The sequence below is a fragment of the Mesoplodon densirostris genome, chromosome 3 (assembly GCF_025265405.1).
Source record: "Mesoplodon densirostris isolate mMesDen1 chromosome 3, mMesDen1 primary haplotype, whole genome shotgun sequence".
NCBI classification, from domain to species: Eukaryota; Metazoa; Chordata; class Mammalia; order Artiodactyla; family Ziphiidae; genus Mesoplodon; species Mesoplodon densirostris.
In genome coordinates this window covers 72486402-72510682 of record NC_082663.1, presented here as the reverse complement: position 1 = coordinate 72510682, position 24281 = coordinate 72486402, and the positions used below count along the sequence as shown (strand labels likewise).

Here is a 24281-nt window from a genome sequence, read left to right as displayed (position 1 = left end):
GTCAAAGACTACTTCAGCTTGTATCACAAACTTTTAGAAAGGGAGGAGAATATCTGGTTGGCTAAAGAAAGACCTTATGATGAATGGGAATAAAAAAGTATTATGAGAAAAAAAAGAAATTTAAAATAATATGGAAATGAAAGTTCCAAGAAAATAATAAAGGCTTAAAGTTTAATAAGGAAAGTCAGAATTAAGATACAATATTTACAAATTTATTCAGTTTAACCAAAAACAACAGCAAAGGATAAAGAGTAGCCCAGTTTTCATGTGGAGGAGAAAGTAAATATAGACAATATCTGGAATATTATAAGTTCCATGAGGGCATGAATTTTTATCTGTTTTATTCCTTTTATTCCTTTAGATCCCTTAGAATAGTGCCTGGAACATAGCAGTTAACCCCCCCCCCAAAAAAATGGTTGAATAAAGGAATGAATTTAATGATTTTTTGCACATGTAACATATGTACATATGACCTAAGGAATCAAGTGATATTAAATAACAAAGCAAGTTTCATGGAACTCCTGAGCAATTCTGGCTAAAGCCTAAGATAATTTTAGTAGCAGGAATTCTTGTAACATAATGCCATTGCAAGGCCACAAGCTACTATTCTTAAGGATTCTTTAATAAAGGGTAGAAGGTAACTATCACAGTGATGACATTTTTAAAAGAAAACAAAGTGTGACCCAAGGAACCACCATTACTAACTCTCTTATTTGCAGACTTAAAAATATACAAGGAAAAAATATATATATACATACAAGGAAAAACATCACAATGATTTCTTATACATTTGTTTTACATCCTGTAACACCCTGGGTGTGAGTATAAAAACTGGTCCTATGAGAATATTTTAACCTTCACTGTAGAGTGTGAAGGAGAAGGGATAGGTATAATCTCAACTTTCCAAGCCTTTTGATTTTGTTCTGTATGACATCCTCATCCATAAATTGGGAAAATATTCCTTAAATCAGGCAGATTTGAATGGTAGCTAAAGGAATAGTGAAATAAATAATTTGTACATTAAATTTAAAGGGTTCTGTGTAAAGAGAGTTTTTGAAGTCTGGCCCTTGAAAAGGCAAGATCAGAATGCAGTGTGACCTTGGTAGACTGGAGAACTGGTCAGAAATCATGAAGTCAAGGAAGAAAAAAATAAACTCTTTAAATACAAACTGTGGAAGAGTTGGCTGGAAGCAAATCTGGCAGGGGAAGAAATACAAAATTGGAATAAATGAAAAGGTAAACATTTACTTTAGAATTCATGCAGTGTGTGGATAATTAAAATTATGTATCTGATAGGAGTATACAAGAGCCTTTTTTTAGTACTATGTATATTTTTGGACTCCAGAGCTAAAGGCAGGTATGACTTGAAATGAAGAGCCACAAAGATGGGGGAAAAAAGAGAAACTAAAGCAAGGAAAGCACGACCAAAATAGATATAATTCAATTCACAGTCTTAAAGCACATGACATGAAAACATGATCACCCGGTGTTGTTCTCTCTACAGAGGCTAGAACAACAGGACTGGGCATAAAGCATTCTGTGAGGGATTAGCTATAAGTAAGAATTTCCTGAGAGTGAGAGTTGTGAGATATCAAAATAGGTTAGTGAGGAAGGTTATGTTGCTCCTTTTCCGGAAGGCCTTAAAAGAGAGGTGGAATCTTTATGAAATAATTTGGGTATGGCATTATCCGAAGGAGGGAAAAATGATATGACCTTGCATGGCCCCTGCCACTATTAATATCCGGCATTTCTGCTCTTACCTTGGCTGAATGGAAATGTAGATATGTATTTCTACAAAAAAAAAAAAAAAGACTTTTTTGCTCTTCTGTAACATAGCAAAATTTATCTTTCTCATAAAGAGCATTTTAAGGCAAGTGAAATGTCCAAGCCCACCCTGAAATTCTCCATATTAAATTCAGAGAAGCAGTTATTAATATTCATCTTCACTAATTTTTTTCAAAGGAACTGGATAGAGACTGTGCCATTATTCATTGTCTTCCAATTCATAAGTTATAAAAGATGAACATTTTTATACAGTTTTTTTGTTTTTTGTTTTGTGTGTGTGTGTGTGTGTGTGTTTTTGCAGTACGCGGGCCTCTCACTGTTGTGGCCTCTCTCGTTGCGGAGCACAGGCTCCGGACGCTCAGGCTCAGTGGCCATGGCTCATGGGCCCAGCTGCTACACGGCATGTGGGATCTTCCCGGACCGGGGCACGAACCCGTGTCCCCTGCATCGGCAGGCGGACCCCCAACCACCGCGCCACCAGGGAAGCCCTTTTATACAGTTTTGACTTTCAGAATCCTCAGGAATGTGGCCAAATAATGATTTGGTGTGTTAACTAGTTGCTTGATGATCATGTCCACTTTTCTAACATCTAAAAGTAACGTGTTCCCCCTCCACTTCTCAGAACTCTCTTATTACTGGATCCACCCACAGGCATGAGTGACACCGACATAAAAGTTATTCCAGAGGTGTCTTCGCTGTGAAAGGCAGTATTTGCCAACAGGTCCTTTCTTACTGAGTTAGAAATCTCAGAGATTTCCTGTTTACCACAAGCCCTCTCAAAGTGCCTGGGATACATAGGCAGCCATTTTGAGCTTTCACTTTGCAGTCACCTGCCTAGCATCTTAAATTGAATTCAGGCTTGGATATAATGTGCCATTGTTGCTTATGGAGTTTTTGAGTAGCACTGACCTATAGTGGTCATCAACTGGTACAGTAAACATGTGTAAATATATAAATAAAGACATATGTACCATAGTATTCTGCCTGTGAAAGTAGGAGAAAAGGCTGATACGTGCTGAAAGTATACAATTACATCCTCATATTCTGTAGCTCTGATAGAGCAAGCTCTGAGATACATTGTGGAAAAAAAATGATGTGAATCTCTGTAACACACCAGTGTGTGATTTTTCTTCCAGCCATCATAAATATATTGCCAAGTATGTCAACTGTTATTGTACAGTTAATTTGTATATTTTATTAGGTGTGTGTCTTATAAAGTTGATAGCCATAACATTACTTCTAAAAGAATATATTTAAAGAGGTTGCATTGCAGTTATACCCAGAGGTCTCAAACACAAAGAATTCTAAAGAAGTAGGTAAATGTATAAAATTCTAAAGTGGAAACTGTACTGCCCATAGAAGAATATTGTAGTAGACCGTAATTTGAGGAGATGTAGAAACGTAGGAGAGTGAAGAGATAATGACCAGGGTAATACCAGGGTTGGTTAGATCTGGGTTAGAAACCTCCCCGGGTACTTTGAAGGAGAGCAAGATGACTGCCCCAAGCCTCGAGGCAAGATATCTGTAATACTCTCTGTGATCATCATCTTATCATAAATGAAGTTGACTCTTCTGACCCATCCTCAGGAAGACACCTGTTTTGATGGTTTTCACCAAGAGTCGAGATGAATATATGCTGATTCATATACACTCACCTGCTTTACCTGGTGAGCAACCACATTCATTTGTAGAAAGGAGGGGGAAAATACCATTGGTGCTGATCAGCCAGTAAATACTGATATTTTAATGAAAGGTATCTAACTCAAGTTTCATCCTGTTCCCCTGCTAGTACAGTGAAGTAAACTCTTTTTTTGCCATCAAGAATAAGAGAATGTTAGATACATTAAAGAACATTGATTTTAAAAGAATTTCTTAGATTCCACTAAATCCCCCTGAACATCACATTTTCTGTATAGAATTTTAACTTTAAAGTACTCTTTTGAATATTACCTTGCAGCATGGAGAAGTAGCAGAGTGTGTGATTCGAATACTAAGTCTAGGACTGGATTTATAAAGGGTTCACATTATAACTCTAACACTAGCACTGTGACTGTGGGCAAGTAATTTAACCTCTCTATCCTCCAGCCTTTGTTTCTGTGAAATGAAAATGGTAGTAGTGCCTTCCTCATAGGCTGCTATGAGGATTAGATTCAATATATGTAAAGTTTTTAGTGCCATAATATTTTATAATTTATAGCTAATTATTTATTAAATTTCTAAATATGATTAGTAGTCCAAAGTGCATAATAGAACCTTGATCTTAACTGCTTATTTTGCTTGAGGCTGAGGTGAACCAACTTTTCAATGCAAAAAAAAAAAATTGAAAAAACAATTATATTTACCAGGCAATTAAACATTTTTGTCAGCTTATTGTTTCTCTAGAACTATATCCTTTGGAGAAGCATTCTGACCTCATTGTGTCTTACACCTTTATTGAATTTATACCATTTAGGAACTTGAAAGGGGGCTTTAGAAATTGAACCCAGCTCCCTTTATATGTCTGAGGAAAATTAGACTCAAGGGAGTTGACTGGCCCAAAGACCTGCAGCTTCTGGGTAGCAGAACCCACCCAAGAGTCTGTTTCCAAATAGAGCTTTCTTTTCACTGCACTCTACTGCTTTCTGGTGCTTTGGGCTTTGGAAACAAATCGCACTAATTGCTAAATATTTTTATTAATATTTTTACTTTAAAAGAACAGTTTTCTGCACCTGATGTTATGTTTGTATTCCTTTGTCAAGCTAAAAGAATAGATTGTTGTTTTATCAATTATTCAACAACAGAGTTAGATTTTTCTATGAGCCGGCACCGAGCTAAGTGTTGGTTTGGGGCATTTATATTCAGTAGTCAGAGGAAAGAAGGTTGATCCTTTCTTTAAAGCTACCATTTCCCAAGGGATATTCCTGATAAATTTGTAAATACTCCAGATTCTGGCATCCAGCATATTAAAGACTATAAAAGTCCTATAGCAAAGAAATCTATTTTCCTAATTTTTTTGATTTCCTGACTTTTTTTTAGGGTGTGGAGGGGTAGGGTGGGCAGGGGATCACTTGTTAGCATCCTTAGAAACCAGTGATCTTTGGAATCCACTTTGGGATTTCTAAGGAGAGTCATGAACTTGCTTCCACCAATGGTTGCTTTTTTTTAGACCCTAGGTTTTAGAGAATCAGGATGAAAAACTGTCCGTGTCAGTAACTTCTGATTTTTGTAACATGGCTTTTTTATAGGGAAAGTACTGTAATACTTTCCATGTAGTATTATCTGCCAAGGATGACTTGGGCTTTCCTTGAAAAGAACCTGGGACAGAATGTGTAGACATGCTGAGATAAGGAGCCTCCCGCCAGGCCTTCAGCCCAGGACCCAACTCTGCTGCCCCCCTGCCCGCAGTGCCCGCCCTGTGCAGCTCATTTGCCTGCCCTGCCTGCATCTTACAGAGGAAACATTCTGTTCGTCTGAGAACACCTCTATTCCTAGCTCTTTGACAGTTTCACTTTCCATAACCCCTCAGTTCTAAACATGTGGAAAAAGAGATAAAGAAAGGTGATGAAATGAAAAAATCGAGTGGAGAATGCTTCAAATAGAGGGAAGAAACTCGTATTTATGTGCCTGCTTTGTATGCGGCTATGACTGGGTTTTGGAGGGGGAGGAAAGTGTCCTCCAAAGGTCATCTTACAAGATAGGGAGGGAAGTGAGTATGCAGTGTGAAGTATTGGTTAACACTGAGAATAAAATAAAACACTATGCTAGTTTTTACTAGAATAATGTCTATACTGTGATTCATTTAGGAAAGGAAAAAAGACATCTTGACTAAAAAAAAAAAAAAAAACTTTGCAAATTTGTGATTCTTTTTCAGGGCATTTAACCAATAATAATGAAAATAGATTAGTGTTAATTTAGGCTTCATGGTAAATTGTACAATTTACCGTACTTTAAAACTAATAAATTACGTTCACCAAATATGATGGAATAAAGGATCAAATTTATACCACTCTCCCAAAACATGACAGGGGAGGGAAAATTGAAAATATATACCCATTATTCCTTAAGTAAGGTTTCCTTGAATAGGAAATTTGGACCCCTCCCCTTACTTAAAATACTATAGTTTTTCATTGGACATTTATATTTTACAGCTTTTAAAATTAAAGTGTCTATTGTCCTTCATTCTAATTTCCTATTTATTAAAATTCATAATCCTTAAATTTTGTATCTTTCCCTTAAAAATGCCTTAATTTAAAAAATACTAGATGATTCAATTTGTCTATTCATTCTAAATTGGAAATTAATCTGTTTGGCTTGAGGCTACATAGCTTACTCCAAAGATGTGTGAATGTTTCCCGTACAACAAGACACTGGGAAACATTGTCTCATTGATTATCACTGAGATCTTAATCAAAACTGTGCTGATTGCTTGGGAGTTGAGCCCTATGAGAGAGGAAATAAATCAACCTAAAACAGTGACTGTTACGTTAGTAATGTTGTCAGATTGTTTATTTCTAAAAGAGTTTTTAAAATACGATTTAAAAAATATAATTCTGTGTTTTACATTTGCAGAAATTTTGTGTTGTGTTTGTCAGATTGCTCATGGTACTATCCATACTTAGCGCTGCAAAATGAACTTATATCCACAAGACCTATTTCAACCAGTGGGCATTACTTCAGTGAAATAACCACATCTCAAGGGAGGACACACTGTTGGATCCAACTAATATAAATTTAGAAACCTTTTGCATTATACTATATTCTCTGTGTTTCAAAGTATTTATAATTTCCATAAAATTAAACACGTTTACACAGAGAATTTCAGAAATTGACTTGCATCCAACTAAATTTTTACAAATGAATGTGGATCTATTTTTTTATTTGAGCCTCACAACCTCATTATCGAATATATGTGTTGTTATTCCCATCCTATAGCTGAGGAAACTTAAGGTTTAGGAAACTATGAATTGGCCAAATTTACACCACCAGTGACAGGTGGAGTACTGGAGTATTCACCCTCCAAATGCAGCCTTGCTCCATCCATGGTTTACATCTCTCCTCAGATGTCATCTCTTCAAAGAAACCTTCCCTGACAGCATTATTCACCTCAGTCAGCCCTTTCCTGTTTAGTCACCCCTACCTAGCCTGTTCTGCTGTGGTATTTTCTCTGTAGCAGTTTTCTCTCTAAAATCATTGTATTAGTTCTCTTGTTTATTGCTTCATTCTCCCTTTAAAGCCTCGGGTTCATGATGACCAGGACCTTTGTTTGGTTCACAGTGGTGTCTCTGGCACCTCTTAATCGGGCTCGATGTGTTTACGTCTCTGTGACTGTTGATCAGACTTTTTCATTGATATCTGTAATATTAAACATCATGATTTTGGCTCTTGGCCTCTGGTGACATTAACTTGGCCAGGATTTGATTGCCCACGTGGTCCAAGCTAGAGTTTAATTTAACATCTATAATGAGATCACACCAAATACATATAGCTACTTAGTTCATCTGCTCCAAAGCTGGGGCAGATAGACTGCCTTGTGTTTCGTTAGAGGATCTGCACTGCGTACAGGCACCTTAATCACATTTCTGACATTTAACTGTCACCATTCCTGACCACCAACCCTAACAAAAGTTCTGATGTATTCAAGCCATGCGTTACATGGCCCTAGCGTGTTTTACAGTCAGAGGGGCAGTCATGTAGAGTCCTCTTGTCCTGGAGTTTTACACAGATAAAGGGAGGATATAGTTTTGAGAGGAATGCTCCAACTACAAAGTGCATCCTGAAGGCCATTTAGCTCACAATGAAGGTCTGTGTTTTAAAATAGCACTATAACAAAGTAACTACAGAGTTTTGGCAGGGGGTTCAACTATTTATAGAAGTAAGTAAGGCATAGTAAATAGTGCCACAGTACCCAGTTCTCCCTTTCGCCATAACCCCAAACTTATGAGAAGCACTGTAATTATATTTTTCTACTTACGAAAAAAAAAATCATAGTAGCCATTATCAGTTTAACCATACGGAAGCTCAGGCTGAGATTTCTTTTTTAAATGCATAGTTTTGATTTTCAACAGCTGCACTGGGTCTTTAATCATATATTATCTTTATGAAGCCTTTTTCTAACATATGTTAATTGGCTGTTTTCTGTGACAAATTATGAGCTCTTACTTTGATGAGGTTCAATTGCAATCATGTTGGAGTCGAGTACATAGAGTTTCCACCCCTGCTGGCTCCTCAAACCACTACAAACATCCGCACGTCACTGCAGTGCTGAGTAATGGCAGGATTTGGGCTGGCTGATTTCGCTACAGATTTTTTTTTCCACGGGATATTTTCAGCTTCTTTGTACTAAATCTGTTGCAGGGTTTGCCCTTTTTAGCAGAAGCATGCTCTAAAATTAACATCAAATCTTATTGGAGATGACTATAATACAGTGAGAAATATTTCATAATACAATACCCGAGCGTCTGTTGTGCTTTACTAAAATGTTAATACATTTGTTAGACATTTTGTAGCCAAGTCAGTCATTTGTGGGGTTGGTGTTTTCTAAATCATCAGCATTTTGTAATACATATTTTGAATTTTCCTCTTTGCTTGAGGAAAAGAACAGTTATTTATTGAGAGCTGATCAAGTATGTATTTAGCTATCATAAAGAAAATGCACATACTCTTTTTTTCCAGGGGTTGCCAAACATCAGTATGCTAAAGATTCCATTGTATTTCTTTTTTCTTTGTAGTTCCATCTGTTGGTCAAATGATAAAAAGAATTACATGTTCCATCAAGGTTAATGTCCTGTAAGATGCATAACATCCATCCAGTCATCTGTCCTAATGTCAGTTTTTAATGTATGATTAGGATGAACAGATATGTTCTAATTCTTCTACTCTGAGAACTGTGACAGATAGCCTGCATCAGACACCAGCAGATGATCAGTGATAGCTATTGTTAGACTAGATATAAAAATACAGTGCATTTGTTTATATTCACAGGAAAGTAGTCAGGGCAGTGATTAAGGTCTTCAGAAACTGTTTCAAACACCAGTCATATTGAGATGAATTTCACTGTTTCTGTCTTGCCACCTAAGGTAAAGGATCTGTGAACTGAGGTTCTCCAAAGCCAAAGCTAGGGGTCATATTTCCATACAGGTATTAAGAGTTTAGAATAAGATGAGCCAGATGTGAATAGGAGCTACTCCTCAAGAGGCTGTTTTTAATCAGCCATTTCCCTGGAGTAGCACACAATCAATGAGCTCTAAATCCTGAGGCTACCTGCGCACATAGGAAGGCCTGGGAACATCATTATAGAACTTACAATTGAGTATGTGTGAAAAAATTAGAGCAGAAATTAAGGGTAAGAAAGGTTAACTTCAGAAGTCTTACTTTGGTACTGCTGTTTTAGAGGGTCTTAAAGAGATCATTTCAAATGTTCAAAAAGAAAGAAATATTAAACTCAACTAAATGCAGGTACTACTCTATTAAAAAATCCTTGTAAATAAGCCAAATGAAAAGTTGTTATTGATTTATGTTAGCCAGAACTGTTTAAACATGTGTATTATTTTGAGGAGGTACATGTGCATGAATTTCATCCTGAGTAAGTAAAGTTTTTTGGGTTTTTTTTTTTTTTTCATTAATAGCACTACTGCTAGAGAGAAAGGCTTCAGGGGTCCTGCATGATCTTCAGTGTGACTGAAGTCAGGCGGTGCCCTGTCTTGAGCTAGTGGACACAAGGAAATTTAGTTCCACTTGATAAGACACATATACTTAATTGGCTTTAAGAAAATAAACCAAGAATGATGTGTAAATGAAACAGAGAACTTGGCACTTGACTACATGGAAGCCGTGAGCCATGTGGCTTAATTGGGGCCAGTTGGGATCATTTAATGATTGCTGTCAGAAGATCAGATGTAATTCTCCTTATAAGAAGACCACAGTGGGATAGAGTTAAACAAATTGTCATCAGAGGTTTCAGATGAACAAAGCCTTAATTAGGTTGATTAGGATGCTGTAAAGGAGATGAAGAGAAATCGAAAAATTGATGAATCACTGGGTTCCATGTTGAGCCACATAATATAATAGTAATATAAAATATCTTTTTTTTGATTTGAGGTATGACTGGCATTTTGAATATTATATAAATTAGCATAGAAGGTTTTTATATAAACGTTTTAAATTTCTAAAGTTTAGCTAGAGACAAAGTAAATGACATTCAGTGAATGTAAATAGCAGATGATTTATCAAGCATTTTCTTCTTAATGTAGAACAAAAACATTGGCAGGAGGACAATAGTATTTCTTCTCATTTCAAGGTCATCCTTAAATGTTACATAAATTGGTAAGGTAAATAACAACAGAGACAAATTATTTTCAAGGACATAATTTTCAATCATTAATGTAATGTTTGAATACAGAGTATTATTTTATTACTTAGCCTTTACTTAGAATGTCCTTTTAACCATTCATATCACAATCCTAATAATACTGTGATTATTTACTAGTGATAATACTCAGGACTACTCAGATATCTTAAAATGTACTCGTTTTACCCACATATTGTGAAAGACTAAAATATGTTTTTTCCATTTGCTGCAGTTTTATAAGAAAATATTACCTCTGTACAAACACATACAGACACACACACAAATGTATTAGTAAGGCTGAAGACTGTGTCTAATACACTCAGACGTTTGAGGAAAAAATATGTAGAATATTTACATTTTAATAATGAAATATAATATATTAAAGATTAAGAAAATAATGAATGTAAGATTTTTCTGACAGGATCATTAGATGCCTGGGAATTCAGATTTTTGTCATAAGATGAAAATTTATAATAGCAACATCTCCCATTTCAAGCCTAGCTTGCGTTGAAGGCTGACAGTTTTGTTTCACTGATTTTGGTGTTGTGTAGTGCTTAACTTGCTTTGTTCAATAACAGCAACAAAAAATCCAGCTGCATGTGCTTTTGGAAAAGTTACAGCCGGGGAACAGAACACACTCTGTGATGCTTAGTAACTCTTGCTTTGTGATGAGGACAGTGCAGACTTACCTTGTGGTGAGCCTTGCCACATCACGAAGTGGCCTTTGGAAGAAAACATGGTGAAAAATTAGGAAAACAAAGACTTGCTAGAACCCTGACTTAATTACTCAATATGATGTAGAAAGACTAAAAACTGTGGTGTGGTTGGATAGCACAAGGTTTTTGACATATTTAGACTATTTGGAGTTTATTTTAGCGTGGGGGTTGGAGAATGCCGTTTAAGCTCCAGTGTGAAAAAAATGTCCAAGGCAAAATATACCGTGGGTGATAATGACTGGGAAGCTGTGCTTCCCTGTGTTTATTAAGTTGTCCAGAATGCAATACAATTGTTTAAAGGTAAGTGTCTCCTAAATTCTAGAATTGTGTAAATAAAATGATTTATATCAGTGATAATGGCAGGTTAGGCCCACTTATTAAATTAATTGCAGGGGTTTTCAAAACGAGTTCCTTTTTAGCCTTATTATATTTCTGACATACATTTCATCTCCTTTTGTCCTTGGGGAAAGATATTAAAGTAGGACTAGAAACATTAATGTAGAGTTTTCAGCAGCCGTGGTCATTGGGAAAATTGATGTATTTCCCTAGTTATTTCTACTTTTGCAGCCTGAAGCTCTTCCATGACTGATACTTATGAGGAACTTCTTAACTTTTATAACACTGTAAATTTCTCTTCATATAATGATTATTGTTAATGGATAAATGAGGTATTACCTTTAGAAGTTGCCCATCATCATCTCTGAAAACTGAGGTCTTCATGGTATATGTAAAGACTATGATTCACTTGATAACCTTATTGTGTATGACTTTCAGTTTATGCCTCAAAACTGAAGCAATCTTGCAAGTAGTAAGCCATGTTCCCAGTCCTACTGTGTACCTAGTCTTCACCTATAGTACCACATTTAATGATTACAACCATCCTGCAGATGAAGAAGTACGTTCCCAACTTTTTGTAAGGCAAGGGAAGAGTGGTTCCAAGTGATTAAGTCATTAGTCTTTAGTCGCTCAGCTTCTAAGTACCAAGTTAGAGTTCATACCCTGAGCTTTTCTGACTCCAAAATCCATTCAACTTCCACTTCTCAGTATAAATTATTCTTATTCCATATATGAGATGCTATATAAATATAACGAAAGATGACGTGAGGTTATCAGTCTGCTTCTGTATAAATGAAAATGTTCTTAATAGTCATTAAAAATAGTGACCGAAGAAAATATTCACCTGAGAGATAAAAAGCTTAATGAATTAATTCATTAATCAACTCAGTTATTAACTCCTACTATATGCCTGGCACTAGGGTAGAAACTGAAAATGCAAAAGTCAGATAAAACAGACTTGGCCCACAGATGTTGAGGAAGACGGCAGACAGGCAATTTCAGTTGTGACAAGTGCTACAAAGGAGGACATGGTGCTATGAGTCCTTATAGGGGAATTTGATGTGATCAGGAGAGCGCGAAGTGCTTCCTGGGGAGATGAAATGTGCTGAGACAGAAAGGAAGAGAAGAGGTTAAGGAGGCACAGAGGGGAAGGAGGAGCGCTCCAGGCCGCAGGAATTGCATGTGCCCTGTGGCAGGAAGGAGCCTGGCAGGTGTGGGGAACTGAAAGACAGTTGACATGATGTTACTGTTCTGAAGATGACTCAAAATTCACCGTACTGGGCTTCCCTGGTGGCACAGTGGTTGAGAGTCCGCCTGCCGATGCAGGGGACACGGGTTCGTGCCCGGGTCCGGGAAGATCCCACATGCCGCGGAGCGGCTGGTCCCGTGAGCCATGGCCGCTGAGCCTGCACGTCCAGAGCCTGTGCTCCACAACGCGAGAGGCCACAACAGTGAGAGGCCCGCGTAGCGCAAAAAAAAAAAAAAAAAAAAAAAATTCATCGTATTAACTTGGAATAAATTGAGAAAATAACTTTGTTTATATTCATGATAGTGAAATCCAGTGGGGAAGAATGGGTAATTTTATTACCCTTAAGAGGATGTCTTAGCTATGTGTCTTTAGGACTAATTCAGCTTGCATTCATAGCTAGGGTAGTATAACATTCTATATAATACATGGTAAGCTTAGAGAGAAGTGGAGTGACTTTCAGGACCAAAGAAATATTCCCTAACTCATAAGACATAACGTAGTTGAATAACAGTAAGATTAATAATTATTATATCTTTTGAAGTTCAGAATTCTTAAGAGGAAAAAAATTAAGAGATCTACTTGTTCCTTTTAACCAAAATATAATTACATGCCTCATGTGTCTTTCAAACATATCATAAAGTAGAAAGTTAAATGTATCTAGATGCACCATAATGAGCAATGTTTTCCACTTAAACTAATAATGAATCATTTAATTGTTTGAATTAGTAATACCAGGCTTGCAGCAACTGGGCTTATGATCATTTTTGTCCCTTGCTAAGTATCCAGCTTGTATTTATTTAACCATATAATTTCTTGTGTGATATAGCATGCTTGCTTTTCAGCCTGGAGTTTTTACAAAACATTTTATGAAGATGCTAGTGTTAGGGAAAATGTGAGTCAGTGAAAAAGTTATTTGCTCATATGAGTAAAAGAAAACCAGAATTCTTTACTGCAAACTGACATCACATATTTTAATGTTTTGTCATTATTCATAGGCTGTTTTTATTTAAGTGACTGCACGGTGCTTATTGTAGCAAAATACATGCTTTGCACAGATAAGTTTAGCAGCAGAGAATTAATTTCTTCCCACATCTTTCAATGTGGCATGGCAGTCTCACTCTAAGATCAAAACACAAAACTGAAGGTTATGTTTAATTTCTAAATCAAAGTGTTGTGGGAAGATGACTGAAATCTGAAGATGACTCAGATCCACTTGATATGTGGTTTTCTTCCTACAGAAATCTTATGGTAGACTGCCATTTCCATGTTAGAAAGAAACTAATAGTGATGAGACTAAAATAAATAGTTTCACTGTATACTGAAAGTTTATGTTAGTTACTTTGGTTCTTAGTCTGAATTTTTAAAACAACTTTGAAAGTTCCAATAACATAGGAATTTCTTCCCCCCCGCCTCACCACCACCCAGTATATCTTTTTTTTTTTAACTATGGGGGCAAAGAAGTAATCCGTGTATTTTCCCAACAAACATTGATTTTTTTAAACAGTTTTCATGATTCTGTTTTTTACCAAAAAACAAACAAACAAAAAAAAAGGGTCCATTTGGCTCTTTGCTGTATAGAATTCATTTGCCTCGAGGGAGTAAATTAAGATTATATGGCTGCATTAGCTGTGTCAGATGATTTTGGTGAGGTATGGTAAATGGTAATTGCAGTGTATCTCCTACTTCACCAAAATGAACTTGTTTGTTTTCTTATTTTTATTTCTTAAAGCAATCATATAAAATACTAACCTAGAGCTGAAATGGATTTTTTTTCTCAGGTGTTTTAAAAATAGGAGTTAGAAATGTTGTCCCCGTGTCTGGATTTTTCTCCTTGTCCCTTATCTGAACCTCTCAAAGGCCTCTCTGTGTGGGGTGAGCAGCCCAGCACACTCAGACAGTTCTGCTCAGAGAAGGAAGTGAAGAGTTTTGGTTCCCATTTTACACTTCTGGAACAGTTTAGGGAAGGAAGCACCTTTACACCTTTTATTGTTCGTGGTTGCTGACATCATATCCTTCCCTGACCAGTCTGTGCGTGTTTCCTGCCATTCTGTCAAGATTCTTCTGTGTTACTGGGAGGGATTTGTGGGAGGGAGGGAGTGAGGGGAGGAGAGGGGGAAGGGAGGGAGGTGTGTGTCACTCAGGGAACTTGTTTGTAAATGAGAGAGCCAGGGTGGGAGAAGGATCTTTAGCGTCTGTCCACAAGAAATTCTTCTCTCCTTGGGTCTCAAACCACTTTGCCTTCGTCTGTCTGCTCATGCCAAACTCAAAGTGAACAGAAGCCTCCCATAATGAAGTTCCCCTTTTTAGTAAGCAGCATGATTTTATTTTTCTTCTATTTAGATTGGCAAAAAGAAAAGATGCAGAAGACTGTAGCTCTATAGAGTGTAACTATGGTAGAGTATTTGTTTCTCTTTTCTTTTTTTTTTTTTAATTACTGATTGTTTCTCTGTAACTGTCATTTTCCAAGAATTCTTCTTTCATGTGGAAAGAAGTAGCGGTAAGGCTGCTGGAATTATTTTAAGCTTATGGTTGATTGTACATAAATGAAAGTTCTCAGTGTAACTCAAATTCTACTATGTGCAGTTTAGCTATTATATTCTTTTCTTCATATACATACAAAACAATTTTTCAGATTACTGAAGTTATATAATCTCTTTTCAGCCTCTCTAGGCCTCCTACAAATTAATACTTGCAACCAACCTTACAACACAATTTTTGCATAAAAATCAGGTTAGAAAAATAGTTATGCTAAGAAAACAGCTACTGAGCTGTTGTTGACCTTCCTAACTCTGAATTTTTACTGACAGCCTTGAAACCTGGTGACCCATAATCTAACGTTCTAAGCAGAATGTTCCAAGGCACATTTTACTTTATGCAAACAGTCTCATCATCACCATATCTTACTCTGCATATGTACTTAATCATATCAAATTTTGCATTTCAGAAATGTTCAAAAGGCAGCACACTTCAAGAAATATTCATTTTTATGGGAAATAAGAAAATAGTTTAATTTTATTGAAATTTAAACTTACATCTCTCTACATTACCCTGCATCTTTCGAAATGTCATTTTTAATCGATTATTTTATATATATATACATACTGACACATATCAGTTCTCTCTGGCAAAATATTTCCCATAATGTTTTAATAATTAAAAAAGAAAATCCTTGCTTTGCTCTTTTTAAGACGCGTCCCTTGTTTCAAAGTTGTGAAATAAGGGGTGGTGAGATGGAGGAACTCTTCTAAGTTTGATTCATCAAGAACTCTGTCTTTCCAAGGAGACTTTTCTCCAGGGATGTTTCTCTATTCGTTTGGTTATTTGTATTTTGAAATCAGGATCCGCAGAAGTTTTCTTCTTCCCCGCCTCTTCCACACTCTAATCTGTTCACCCTGACCTTCCACCTTAAAGTGAATAAGCGCTTAGGCAGGCATAGTCCTGTAAGCCGATAGTGCTACGGCCTCAGCTCAATGAAAGAAAGGAAATTGTCCCATATGCATTTGTTGTGGATTCATGGGTTGGCTTTTCTGTGATCGAGGAAGCCTGTTTGTCTCTTTGGGTTCTTGCACATGCATGGGAAATAACATTCTATCTTGCTGCTTGCTTCTAAGGTAAGACTATAGGAAACACTGGAAAGTTGTCCAGTTGAGTGATATTTAAGACCGTCACTAAAAATAGGTAGATGGACTGTGTTCGGCAACAGTGAATATGCAGTTTGCTTTGTGGATTTTTCATATTTTAATGTGCTTTTTTCATATATCTTATAGCTAATTTTTTCCTGTCTATTTGTCAAATGTGTGTTATTTACATAACTCTAAAATTCTGAACTACTTCCAACATTTAAAATTACCGCTGGAGTTAATAGTTTTGATGAGCACTGTGTGGTCATGATACTACTCAACATACATATATTCTCAGAGGCAGAAGTGAGCTACAGTTTAATAGAAGGCATTGGGCAAAAGAGAATGGATGATCTTAGTATTTAAGCAGCACTTAATCCACCAGAACTAATTATATCATAATAGCTTCTGCAATTAGATAATCACAGAAAACTTAAATTTTAAAAATTTACTCAAGGTGATAAAGAATTTAGAAATTAAATTAAAGAAATCAAAAGACAGCCGATGTGATCAGACCAAATGTGTAACAGTTCCAATTCTGGTTCCAATAACTTTGAATTGGAGCCAAATAATCTATTAAATAGCCAGGACAATGGCTTAGTATTACATGATACATGTGGGAATTTATCAGGTCGGTTGTCAGACACCAACTAAAGTAAACAGGGAAATTCTGAGCAATGTGTGAAGTAGTTGCATTCTTTGACATAAGATGGGATAGAATAATTGAAGCTATTGCTTGCAAATGAAGAAGCCACTGTGGAATGCCTTTTTGTTAACTTCCACATTTCACAGCAATTCACTTTCATTCAAATATTTTCAGATATAATTTAAAACAAAGAAAGATACATACTTTTAATACACTGGATTCTCTGGGTTTATCTTACATTGTTGATGATCACTTCTTTAATTTTAATTCATGGCCTAAAGATATCCAGTATATGGCAAGCTTCTATAATTTTGTATCTTGCTCCCCAAAGAGATATGATGTGTCTTTTTAAAATATTTAAATTTAAGGAAGTGATGGCTTATAAGAAATATAGTCATAAATGGAATAATACTCTAATTTTCACACCATTTCTTTCTTTTCTATGAATGATTATCTTTTCTGATTCTTGTATTCAAGATATAGCTTAAGGGCTTTCAAAAGGAAAAGATTTCACTGCTGATAGCTGCTTGTTATGTAAGATTAAATATCCCACATTATTTTTACAGTGTTCTCATAGCAGTGACTTTTTAAAAATAAGATTAAAGGATTTAGATTTAAATTAGTTGACATTTACATATATCAAATAGCACTTTCATAATAGTCCATCCTATTTGCATAACGAGGGACGTTATCACCTCTGCTGTCAAAACACGAGATTGTTTTCCCTTCAGAAATGAATTAGCTGCCCTACTTAGCATACACAGGTACATAAAGGTTCATTAACTCTCTGATTTAGGTAATTTTTCATAACAGAAGGGTGAAAATAGTCACCTAGTTTCATTAAAAAAATAGTAAGAAACTCTTTGCAAAAGATACATTTCAAGTGTTGGGCTTTAAAGTATAGTTTTCATCATTTAAATGACTTGTTAAATTACTTACAAGATTATTTTAATCATAAGAACAAACCATTCCTACTTGATATGCTCCTGCATGTGATATACCATGTACTTTTAACAGATGCTTATTTTCATTAATTTAATTTGTTTAGTTCCATAGAGTTTTATTTTTAGAAAATTAGAATATTAAAGTGGTGCTTAATTTTTATTTTTTGTTCAGCAGGAACGAATGCAGGAATTTGGGAACTGAGCAGTGCAAGTGCTGAAGAAGGAGATTTGTTTGGAGGAAACAGGAAAGAGAAAGAAAAGGAAGGAAAAAATACATAATTTCAGGGACGAGAGAGAGAAGAAAAACGGGGACTATGGGGAGAAAAAAGATTCAGATTACGAGGATTATGGATGAACGTAACAGACAGGTGAGTGGGGTAAACTTCTGTGTGTGTTGTTATCTACATGGGCCATTTATTACACTTCCCCCCAGATATGTTAAGTGTACTGAAAACATTTTGAGCTTATAAACATCCATGAAGAGAAGTTTTAGTGAATTAAATGGGGTCAGTTTAAGTGCTGATAGCAAAGGGGAAAAAATCACTCTATCTGTAAGAAATATACTTTACACATTGATGATTATTCACTTTTTACTTCAACATGAATTTTAAATGGGAACTGCATTTGCGTAACATGAATAGCTTAATAATTAAGAGTTAATAAGCATAATATTGCTCCACTGCATGCATCATCAAGCAAAGATATTCTTATATTCATGGGAACGAGGCCTTTTGTGGTCATCCATTTAGAGGTTTATAATATAGACTAAATATCCTGTATCAAAATGGCTTCCAGTCTATTCACAGTAAAAGAGACTTTGAAATACATCCAAAATGTTTAACATTGTGCTGACAACAAGGAAGACACCCCCCACGACATATTAGTCTCGTCAAACATAGAAACGAGAACTATCAGTTAACTCATACCATTTTCTTTAAAGCCTGAATTTTATAAACCTAAAGGCACATGATGTTATCATTTTTTTCTAGAACTCCAGTGATATCTGTATGATACAATTAATCTATTCTAAAGACTTTATACATGCAAATGCTCTCTTCAGTGAAGACTTGTATATTATGAATATCTGTGATTTGACTCTATTTTTCTTCACCCTTGGGGAGAGTGGATTCAGTTAGGGGAAGTAAGAATAGCCGGGTGGTCTGTATGCATCCTAATGTTGAATAATGGTTAACTAGCAAATGTTAATGGTTAAATAACAAATGTTTAACCTAATGTTAAATAGCAAATAATGGTTCCTGAGAGATATTATGTACTGCCAGATCCCAACCATTGCAAATGGATAATGGAACCTACAGAACAGACATTCCTTGACCACGGGGGAGGAGAGCATTTTGGCTGTTGCCCATTTACACTGGGGAAAGCTAAGAGGACAGCCTCAGAGACGCCCCACCAGACTGTAATTTCCCCCAACACTCTTTCTGCCCTACTGTGCCTTTCTAGCTTCTTGGACCTTCTAGTGAGACTAGAACTGATTCGTGCTTTAAAACTTTTTATTGCTACATGTGTAAATTATAATGAATAGAAGTTGTTATTTATGCCATCAAAGCCAGTATGCCATTAAGAGGTAAAGAAACTTTTTAGATTTTCAGATTTATACTCCTTTAAATTATTACACTTAAGGTACATATGACTTGAACTATTTTTGGCTGAAAATTGAGCTAAAGGATGTAAAGCTAAGATTTACGATGGATTCCTTCAGTGTTTTCCTACACATTGTGTATTGCTATGGGTCAAGCCAAAAAGCAATAATTCTGTCAATATAAAACCACAGTATTTTTTAATTGATTTATAGGTTGAAATTGAAATTAAAACTGAAATATTGAACATCATATACCACTGACTATTTAGATCTTACTGTTTGGACTAGCACCTATTTGGGGTGCAGTCAAAACTTTATATGAATTAGCATCTACACTTCATTAATAATGCCAGTTGATTTGGGGGTTCATGAAATTTATTGTATCTTCCTTTTGCTTACAAGGACAAAAGAAAGCTTTTGCAGTTGAATTCATGAGCTTTCATTATGCTTTATAAAGGAATATAAAACTCACACAGGCATGCGAGAACGTTAACACTATACTTTTGAGCTAACAATTGAACGTTTTTTCGTAATTTAAATATACTTGCGTCTACAATTGCTGTTACTCTCACCCATGTTAGAAGTCATGATAACTTTAAGAGAAGAAAACTTACTTAAATTCAGTTTAGTTAATCTTACTTTTTTTAATCCTGAAGATGAATTCCTTGGTTTTATTCTATAGAATTTAGGATCTGTGTAGTCTTTTCTTCGTCTTTAGGTTCAGTTGGCCCTTTAATTCAATACTCTTAAATGGAATTGGTAAAATTGAAAACTTCCATGTTTAAATCTATATATTTCAGTGATTATTTTACATGGCTATTGACAATCTTAAACAGCCATCTTACTTATAAATATTTGTCATGCGTGCCTCTCATCTACTGTAAGAGTGATCATAAGAGCCATTTGGGAGAGAACCTAAAAGATGTAGGTCACTTCTGGTAATCAGCACCAGCAAATCTGCAAGGGCATGTCATACAAAGTGAGGAGACACCCCTAACCTAGGCTCCCTTTAAAGTATGTGTTCACCTGTTGAAAAGATAAACATTAACTGCTTTGCCTTTTTTGAAGCTTCCCTGCTATAGACTCCCTAACAGAACCTCACACAATAGCTCACTGTCATCTTTTCTCAAAAGCAGTAAAAGCCTGCCCTGCCATTGCAGCTGTTTATTTGGCTATACAGAGAACAGGGTGTGTTTTTACAGAATAAGAAATACTTACTTAAAGTGTGAAATGAAATATTACAGAGCTGATGCGATAAGTTGTATATCATTGAGAAATAAAACTATGGTAAAACAGAGGGGCTGACTGTTTAAATTGAATTTTGCCCTTTATTTTTCATTATGGCAGTAGCAACAGCTAAAAATCAGAAACTCCAATTGTATACATAAAATAGTTTAGGGGAGGGCTTCCCTGATGGCGCAGTGGTTGAGAGTCCGCCTGCCGATGCAGGGGACACGGGTTCGTGCCCTGGTCCGGGAGGATCCCACATGCCGCAGAGCAGCTGGGCCCGTGAGCCATGGCCGCTGAGCCTGCGCATCCGGAGCCTGCACGTCTGGAGCCTGTGCTCCGCAATGGGAGAGGCCACAGCAGTGAGAGGCCCGCGTACCCAAAAAAAAAAAAAAAAAAAAAAAAAGTTTAGGGGAGGAAAAAAAATTAACAGCTAGTTGTTGTTTTTTTTTAATTTTCCAGAGCCTCCAAGTTTATGAAAACTACTTATTTCTCAATCTCTAAGCTAAATGAAGTGGATTTCTTAATCTAGAATGTAAAAATAAATAAAATCATGAATTGTCAATTTGTCTTATGGAAATTTTCTGATAACTTAAAAGAAGCTACGTGTTCCAAGAACTACATATATATTACTCCATTTAATCTTTAGTAATTCCATTTACAGCTGAATAACTCATTTATTTATTAAATCAACAAATATCACTTGTTTACAATGTGCCTAACATGAGGTATTCAGCAGTAAGCAAGAAGAATCTCATTCAGCTTATTGTCTGCCACAGAAGTCAGCCAACTGTTTCTGTAAAGGGCCAGATAGCAAATACTTTTGGCCTTGTGAGCCGTGCAGTCTATGTCTCAACTACTCGTCTCTGCCCTCTTAGTGAAAGCAGCAAAGGACAATGTGTGTACAAATGAATGTGTCCGTGTTTGAATAAAACTTTACTGGCAAAAACAGGGGGCAGGCAGGATTGGCCTGTGGGCCATAGTTGGTGGACCCCTGGCCTGGTGGGATGAACCAGACATGAAATATGCAAATATATAACAAAAATTCTGTTCACATGTGCTGTGAATGCAGCTATCCAAATGCTATGAAGGAATAACAGGAGGTGCCTTATATAGATTGCGGGTGGGAGAAAGGTGATGAAAAATGGTGATAAGTAGTTCAAAATAATTTGGTCAGTAACATACATTTTAAAATAAGTCCCACAAGCATGGAAATTGGGAAACTACTTCTCCCCATCCTTGTCACAAGCTATAAATGTTCTGTGTGATTTTCCTGAGGAAATGCTGAAAGATGGGAGCTAAAAGATGATTCAAAGTTAGGCAGGTGACAACATTCCAGAGGGAACAGTGTTTGCGAAGCTTCTGAGAAAGTAAAGAGCTTGCTAAGGAGTCTAAGGAAAGCCTATGGAGCTTGAACCCGGTGTGTGTAACTTTAGAGAGATGAGAGAAAAGGTTTAGATGCTAGGGAGGGCCCAGATCACGCAGAGCTTTGAAGTCAGATAGTTAATACTAGGAGGTGGCCAAGATTTGAGCCCAAATCTTTCAGATTCAAAAACAAAACAAGCTTTTCTCAATTGTGTCACACTGCGTTCTGTATAATATAATGGCTAAGAGCATGGTTGTATGTCATTGCTTTCCCCAGTTACATCATACTGCATCCAGTGTAATACCATGGTGAAGAACATGGTTTTTAGAGACACACAAACCTTGTTCTGGCCCTAGTTCTGCCACCTGCTTGCTGTGTGACCCTCCAGCAAGTGGCTTAACCCCTCTGAGTTTCATCATTTCCCTCATCATCAGTAGAGGGGAGATTAAAAAATAGTACCCACTTCATTGGGTCATTGAGATGATTAAATTGGGGAATGAATGCAAGGCACCTAACCTATAATAAATGCTCCATAAATTTACCTGTTAGCTATTCCTGTTAAGACTCACCATTAGCTATTATAGTTAATATGATTTCTGTCAGAACAACACCTGTGCTGTGTAACACACTAAAGAATGGTACCTGATGGGCTTCCCTGGTGGCGCAGTGGTTGAGAGTTCGCCTGCCGATGCAGGGGACACGGGTTCGTGCCCCGGTCCGGGAAGATCCCACATGCCGTGGAGCGGCTGGGCCCGTGAGCCATGGCCGCTCGGCCTGCGCGTCCAGAGCCTGTGCTCCACAACAGGAGAGGCCACAACAGTGAGAGGCCCACATACTGGGAAAAAAAAAAAAGAATGGTACCTGAAACCTTCATTTCAATAGGGTGTTACCTTAAAAGGGTATCAGGGAGATGAAAGAGTGGAACAGAGTAGAGCTGGGGCACAAAGGAGCCTTTGGAAGCTAACAAGGGGCAAGAGAACCATTTCAGAGCAAGAGCCAGATGATGGCAGAGGATGGCTTGTGGACAGGAAGGAAAATCACACAGAACGTTTATAGCTTGTGACAAGGATGGGGAGAAGTAGTTTCCCCATTTCTATGCTTGTGGGACTTATTTTCAAATGTATGTTACTGACCAAATTATTTTGAACTACTTATCACCATTTTTAATCACTTCTAGCTTCCACTTTATTCTCACACTACAATTTCAATCTCTCCATCTGCATTTTTTGTTCTTACTTGTGAGTTACCTTCATCAATTAGGCAATAATCTTACCCCCCTTCATATGGTACCAGTTGTTACTGTGCTTCTGAAACAGCCATATTTTTAAATGAGTTTTGTCCTCATATGACTCTTTTTGCAAACAGAATATACTTAGAAATCTGTTATATCAAGAAGAAAGATATATGAAAATTAGGCATGCTTAACCTAAATCTGTTTACTTGTGTGCTTGTATTTAAAATTTTCAGCTTTCCCACTTTGAAAGGATAGGAGAGGCAAACCCGAATTTATTTGTGTGACTTATTATAAAAAGACATTTAAATATTTGAATAACTACCAGAGAAAAATATTTGCCGAATAACACAGTTACAGCCTAATATAGTAAGTTAAAGAAAGGAGATTATTAAATGTCTTAAGTTCTTTTCTTCTATGCGACCTGGCACACCAGCAGTTTTTGCCAGCAAACAAAATATCATGTAATTATCAGTGCAATAACTGGAGCACAAATTAAAGACAATTAGCAGCATTCTCTTGTTAATAGAAAAGGAGAATCCCCTTATGACTAAAGGGGATTAGTCATAGCTGTTAAATTTTCTAACTTTTTCCCTCTTCTTATGTCCTATCTCAGTTTCTTTACATGACTTATAAATTATTTTAAATGGGCTCAGAAAAAAAAAAAACTGGAGAAATAGTTCAGTGTAGATGCAGCCTCTGACAGTTTCTACATACTGAGGTTTTTAAACTAAATCTGATATTTTCTAAACTAAACTGAAAAATAAAGAGTTGCCTTGATTTTCTCAAATGACTCTTCTTTAAAAAGAAACAGATTTTACTCCTTACTTTCCCCTGTTTTCCTCTACTTTACGTTCTTCTTAGAATTTTAACTAAAATTTCAATGGAATTTTTACTGTAACATTCCTTCAAGGTGGTATCCAGAATATCCGTAAATAAAAGGGCTAATTACAATTCTAAACTTGAGAGTTACAACCTACTAACCTAATATAAAATTTGTGGAAGTTGAGATAGATTCAGTCTTTAAATGTGAGGATAATATAGAAATACAAATAAATTCCTTCAAGAAAATAATTTTTTGATGAATTCTAAACCATGAGTTAAAGAACAGAGTCATCCAGACACGCTGTTTTATTTTGTCATCTCCACAAAGAGAACGTCCAAACTTGTCACTTGCTTGTATGCATATCAAGCAAATACACATTATTTGAGAGGAAGTTACGCTTTAAATACTG

The 24281-nt window shown here is 36.3% G+C and overlaps 1 protein-coding gene across 4 annotated transcripts in view; it reads left to right on the top strand.

Annotated features, from left to right (window-relative positions):
* The window catches only part of MEF2C (myocyte enhancer factor 2C), a 149753-nt gene that overhangs the window by 35907 nt on the left and 89565 nt on the right, over positions 1-24281 (top strand). For 3 of the 4 annotated variants that reach the window (XM_060093137.1, XM_060093134.1, XM_060093138.1), the window contains exon 2: positions 17795-17990. In XM_060093137.1, the coding sequence (XP_059949120.1) occupies positions 17937-17990 (54 nt within the window). In that variant the 5' untranslated portion in view covers positions 17795-17936. The remainder of the gene's footprint in view (positions 1-17794; positions 17991-24281) is intronic. The other variant, XM_060093136.1, reaches the window with a different exon arrangement.